The sequence below is a fragment of the Mastomys coucha genome, unplaced genomic scaffold, assembly GCF_008632895.1.
Source record: "Mastomys coucha isolate ucsf_1 unplaced genomic scaffold, UCSF_Mcou_1 pScaffold22, whole genome shotgun sequence".
NCBI lineage: Eukaryota > Metazoa > Chordata > Mammalia > Rodentia > Muridae > Mastomys > Mastomys coucha.
Window position 1 is genome coordinate 159,234,355 of NW_022196905.1, and position 6,455 is coordinate 159,240,809.

Here is a 6,455-nt window from a genome sequence, read left to right on the forward strand (position 1 = left end):
CCAATAAGTGGGATAGGGTGGGGTGGCAGGCATGGGGAGGGGGGAGGCAACAGGGGTTTGTTCTTGTTTTTGTTTGCTTGTTTGTTTGTTTATTTGTTTTTAGAGGGGAAACTGGGAAAGGGGAAATTTACATGTAAATAAAGAAAATATCCAAAAAAAAAAAAAAAAAAAAAAGAAAGAAACAGGACTTAATTATGCCTTCTATAGGAACGAAATGGTTGTTTCTAGATGGTACCTCCCATATTTGGCTCGAGGAGGAAAACAGCTGTCTGACTTCATCTATCTGGCTCTAATTGTATTCCATGTGAGCAGAATGGGATTGTTTTTTTCAAGTGAAAAGCCATATGAATCCATCAGAACTGTTTTCATTACTTTATCTGTTAACACGATAATCATACACTCTGCTAGGAGACAAGATTATATTAAATTTACTTAATTAAGCTCATCTGTCTAGGAAAACCAGTCTAGTGAGGATTCTTATAGTGGGATGTGATCTAAAATCTGTAAGTAAAATTAACAACTAAAAAACCTGACTCACCTCCAACATAGTCTAAAAATATTGTCTGAGCGTTTTCATTCACATCCTTAAAACTATGCCAGTCCAAGTTCACAATCTTTTGTAAACATCCTTCACAAAGACAAGTTCTAGGATCCAGATGAATAGAGGGATGAGTACTGAAAACTCTGTCACCATTTCCTCCTCTTGAATTACCAAATACTACTTGGGACAGATACACTGCCATGCTTCATGCGAATGACTAGGTAAATGGAAGCTGCCAGTACTTATTCAATATCCAAGAGTAACTCCTCATGAGCACTAGCAATATGAGTGATGTGGACGAGAAGGATCTAGAGCTGGAAGGCATAGCCCTCCCCTGGGTCACATTCGCCCTCACTATCCCTGTGGCATTAGCATCCATTCAGTGCATACCTATGGTTCATATGGAGCCCTAAAAGGAAGCCAATTAGACCCCAGAGCGAGTGTTGGGTAAATGACCAACTTGTTCTGGGTGAAATAAGAGAACAAAAGGAAAACAATCCAGGACATAAAACAATGGCAGCACAAAGATGTGGCTGAATCTCCAAGGAGCATGGGACATCCTCCCCTGAGGCCTCCTCCCCACATTCCTGTTGTTCAGGACAACAAGTGGAACAATGAGAGGTGGGACCAGCCAGTCAAGGGATGGAGTCTGTTAAATCCCTTGCAGATTAAAGCACAGTAGCATCAGTACAAAGGCTGATGGGAATCTCCCAGGAGCAGGAGAGAATAGTGCAAAAGGGAAGGAGCAAAGACAGCTGAGTTCCATGGAAAATGCTCCAGGGTGGAGCTGAGGAAAGCTGACAGGCTGATGACTGGAAGAGACCTGCTCATTCGGTCTCTTCCTCCATGGAAGGCGACCATAACATCATCATTAGCATTTAAGACTGTTTCTGAAAGTGTACGGCTTGTGAGGAGAAAGTCCCTTGAAGTCACGGCACATGAAAGTTTCCCATACTTAACCCACTTCAACTGAAAGGGGTACAGGGCACTCTGTAATGTGGAAGCCCCTAACATGGCTACCCATCTCCTGTGAATTAACAAGTTGGCACTTTCATCGTAAGGACTGCTTTGCTTCCTCCTGACTTAAGAAACTCAAAGGCAGTGATATTTTCTAAATGTGAAGATTAAATTTGGAAGGCAATTCTTTTCTGTACTACAGAACTTTTTGATTTTGTTTTGTTTTTAAGGCAAAAAAACCCCACAAAACAAACAAACAAACAATAACAACAACAACACCTCACAGGATAGGGGCAAGTGTGGACCAGTACATCTTTGTTCATCTTCTAAGCTGAAGAAACAACAAATTCTTTGGGGCCTTGGTGGCCAGCCATTTAGGTTTGCATCTATGCTCGTGAGAGATTTGTCTAATGCTGTCTATGTGGCCACCATTGGCCTCAGTGGAAGAGCCAGGGCATCCAGGCTCATTGTTCTATGGGAATCCCCCCTTCCCAGTCATGGATGCTGGGTGAGACCTTCAGAGCCTAGCATGATAGGTTCTGAACCTGGAACTGCAGAGAGTAAGACTGGGGCACAAAGACACTGAGGTTTATGGCCACTGTAACAGAAGGTTAGGGGTAAGTGTTGCTAAAGCAGGCAGACAGGTGGCCACCTTGATGAAAGGTACAAAGTAAAGCTGTGCCACAGAGGACAGCAGACGGACAGGTGGACAAACAGAGTCCTTACCTCCCATCTCAACCTCATTTAAGTTAGATTTGGTGTTTTCTGTCAGAGCCATCATAATGATTGACAGAAACAGTGATAGGAGAAGGAGCTAAGACTTAGTGTTTACTTGACTATGTGGAAATACATTTCTGTTGCTGGTGTTTCCTGTTGTGGCTCTGGGCCAAGCAGCACAGGAGAAATGTCACTCACCCAGACACTTGGGTAAGGAGCGGTCCCACAAGCCATTTGCCATGCAGGTCAGGGCAGAAGATCCCAACAGGTAGAACCCCTTCTTGCAGTGATACATTACACTTGTCCCATACTCAAAACTCTCCGGAAAGTTCTGTTGCCCATGGCGAACTGCATTTTCCACAAATCCTGGATCAGAACAGTTCACCACTAGAAAATGAAACATACAATATATAAAGCTTTTATTTTCCCCAGCCATAATGAAGAATAAAGCTATGCAACTTGTATGTGTGGGTGGGACAACGATAGATAGTCATATTAAGCAAATTAAATGAGTCTCAGAAGGACAAATGTGTTTCCTTTCATTTGTAGTCCCTAGATTCAATATGAGCACATAAAAACACATATGCACATATGACAGGGAAATATGTATGAGACTGTCCAGAGGACAAAAGGAATTAAGAGAGGCAGAGCTCAAGGGGTAGGGCTTGAGGAAAGATGCTCAACATACAATATAGAGTTATATGAAAATGCCCTTCTGTAGGCAGTATCTTATACAATGAGTACACAAGGAATTCAAAAAGCAAAGCCATCAGTTACAAAGAAAACAAACAGATAAAATAATCCTAGGCAAAAGTGTAAAAGAAACTAAATTCTAAATCAATTTAGACAGTTCGTGAAGGGAAAAGTTGATCTGGGAGCATCCTTGTGAATTCCTGGGTCCCCTATGGACTGGACTTATGCTTTGTTATAGACAGGTCAAGCATCAGATTGGCTACCACTGTTGATTTTAAGTTATCAGGCCAATCTATTATTTCCTAAAAATAGGCTTCTTACACATAACTTTTAAATCACTCTTCTCATTAAATTTTTATATTCTAAACATTATGAAATGGAGCTGGCTCATGCTGGTTTGAATATTTTTGTTCAAGTACAGGGTTTGAGATCAGGGACACACTTGTTATTTGGTCACACCCACCTGCACATATTAATGTTTGCTCCTAAAGGAATGCTGCTGTCAATATACCCTGGATGCAGCAAAAATGGCAGTTTTTCCATCAATGTCTCATGGAAATGTAGGTTGGGCCACCTCTGATGGGAAGCCTTTTGCCTCAGGAGAGTGGAAGGCAGTCTCAGCAGTACAGGACACGCTCTGGTTATGCTGAATGACCTCCATTAGCTCAAAGGCCCATGGGCACCTTGGGAGGAATTAGCAGCAGGCATCCTCAGGTGCAGAATAGAAAATGCCCTGATTACCTCACACCTCTCCTACCATGCCAGTGAATGGGACAGCTACCCTGGAGCATCCTCTCCAGATATTTCTGGCTCAGAAAAGAGCTGTGCCCAGAATCCACAATAAGCTCTGGAGGTTTAAGGCAAACCTGCCCCTGTGTTCTATGTGCTTGATACCTTTGTTGAGATGGGGAAAACCCCACACAGGTGGGGTTCATCAAGCCCTCTTCAGCACAATGAAAACAACTCATGAAACTCTTGAGTTTATGAATGAAAGCCTTGGTTTCCTTGAGGTAAATAAATGTTTAAAGATCTGAGGAGGTTATTTTTTGAAGCCCCACTATACACTGTTTCTATAAACAAGTTGTAAATCAAACTTCAATGTGGCAGGAATGAGCTAGCCACAGGCAATCAAATAAGCCTAAAATATGGTTTGAAAAACCTGGAACAAATAGTTTTACTCCAGGCCAGTGCTTGGTGTGGCAAGCCCAATTCAAGATGAGCACCACCTTCATATACCCTGAGCAGACGAAGGAAAATTAGGGGATCCTATGATCTGTAGGGCACACTATGACATACCCTGGGCTGACTTAGGGGAGTCTTCATGGCTGTGCTATACAGGACACTCCCTTAGTGTGATCTATGCTGATGTACAACAATCTGGAACCCTGTGTTCTGTAGAACAATTTTTGAGCAATGTACTGACTTTAAAAAGTAGCATCCAGCATGGTTCAGGTCACGTGTGTGGTGTGTGTGTATGAGTGTGTGTGTGTGTGTGTGTGTGTGTGTGTGTGTGTGTGTGTGTATGTATGCCTTTCACTTTGCCTGTACCTTAGGGCAAAATACTCCTCCCCAACACCTCTCCTACCTCGACAGATAGGCAAGGGGCTGCTCCACTGGCCGTTGCTCCGACACTGGGCTCGGGAGGCACCCTGCAGCAGGTAGCCCGTATGGCAGGTGAAATTCACAAGGTCATTCAGGTTGAACTCAGTACCATTGGTGAGGCCATGGGCAGGGTTTCCAGGGTGTCCACATGTGATGGCTGTGGGAATAAAGTCTATATCACTGCCCACATTAAACAGGGCACCACTCCTGCCTGGAGCCACTGAGAGCAAACTGGCAGACATGAAAAGGGCATGAATGGAAGGGTTTCCTAGAGACATCAAGGGTGCTGATCTGGTTTGGAAGATCCGGGAAGTGGAACAATATGCAGGATTATAGCTTTTGTTATAGTGGTGGGAAGTGACTTCCACTAGGAAAGCCTGTTTCCTTCACCTTAGGACTAACACTGTTTGTTCAAGCCAGCTGAATGGCAATTGGCTTGGCAACAGAGCAGCCAAAGACAAGGTAAAGATCTGTTTATCAAGGATTTTGAGCATTTCCCATTTAGTGTATACCAGCTGATTCCCTGAGGTCTTTATTTGGAATTGTCCTGATAATTTGCTTTCAACTTCAAATTATAAACCATCCCAGTATTAAGTTACTCATAGAATTAAAGAAATAACTGTACACATGCAAAACTTTTCAGCAATCCCTATTGTATGACCTTGTGAAGTACGATGAACTACTCTGGATTTCAGGGTCCATGAAGCAAACACACAGACCTGTCACAGATGCTCTCAAAGGAGCATGCTATGACCCCACAAATGGCCATTTTTCTCCTCATTTATCTTGCCAGCATCACCTTCCTTCTAAGTGTCTATCTCTGACATCATATTTCCAGAGCACTATGGGAGACAACACAGCTGCTACTGAGAGATATCAACACCTCTGCTTAATTCATAAGAGAGTGAAGACTGTATGAGGGCATGGATTGACAGGAAGTTTGCACTGAGAAGGGCAGACCTCTTGAAACATGCAGAGTTAACCTTGGAAGCCATAGGTTTTGAGATGTTTACAGGTACAGAATGTACATGAAGAAGCCACTTGTAAAACTCTTTATTCTGCATAAAACCCCAATATCAGACAATATATGACAAGGAGGGAGTGGCTACACCCTGCCCTAATCGGCCCTGTTTCTCATCCTGAATGTCCTATATGCGAGCAAATTACACCAGTCACAAAATGCCATTTAGTGACTGGCATTGACTCAGAAGGGGAAACATGTTTGAACAATGATTTAACTATATAGGAAAATGAGGAAAAGTGGTCTTCAGGGCACAAGCTCTACTCACGGACGCAAACGGGGGTCTGCCCTGACCACCTGTGGTCCTGCAAGCAAATCCTCACGGACGTGCCTACAAGCCGGAACCCAGGATTGCATTGGTAGACCACCGTGTCTCTGTAGCTGAAGCCATCGCCGCTGATATGGCCATTCACAATGGGGTCTGGAGAGCCACAATGACCCGCTGAGGACAGACACAAGAAACAGTGGAAAACTCATCAGGGAATGGACTAGCATGAGCCCATGGTATTCACAATTCACTCACCTCCACTGTCAAGTTAGTCACAGAGATGGATGCATAGCTGACTGGGAGTTTCTTCATGTACATATATGCTTTTAGTCTATATTATATTCTTTTCTACATGTTCATACATTTTTCAACAATTTGAGGAAGGCTTATTTCTTATATAAAATTATTTATAGCTATTTCACCAATTTATAGTTCCCAATTACTTATTATTAGTTTCTTACTGGAATTGCATGTGATTTTTTGAATAAAAAGTTAAAAGACAGGTTATGGTTTTCCTAACTTACTGGCAGCAGAGAGGAGGAGAAAGAGGAGAAGGAGGAGGAGGAGGAGGAAGAGGAAGAAGAGGAAGAAGAAGAGGAAGAAGAGGAAGAAGAAGAGGAAGAAGAAGAAGAAGAAGAAGAAGAAGAAGAAGAAGA

The 6,455-nt window shown here is 43.0% G+C and overlaps 1 protein-coding gene across 6 annotated transcripts in view; it reads right to left on the bottom strand.

Moving 5' to 3' along the window:
* Positions 1-6,455, bottom strand: part of Csmd1 (CUB and Sushi multiple domains 1) — a 1,620,113-nt gene that overhangs the window by 35,081 nt on the left and 1,578,577 nt on the right. For all 6 annotated transcript variants that reach the window (XM_031339198.1, XM_031339200.1, XM_031339199.1 and 3 more), the window contains 3 exons: positions 5,800-5,973; positions 4,494-4,667; positions 2,414-2,602 (listed from right to left, as the gene is read on the bottom strand). In XM_031339198.1, the coding sequence (XP_031195058.1) occupies positions 2,414-2,602; positions 4,494-4,667; positions 5,800-5,973 (537 nt within the window). The remainder of the gene's footprint in view (positions 1-2,413; positions 2,603-4,493; positions 4,668-5,799; positions 5,974-6,455) is intronic.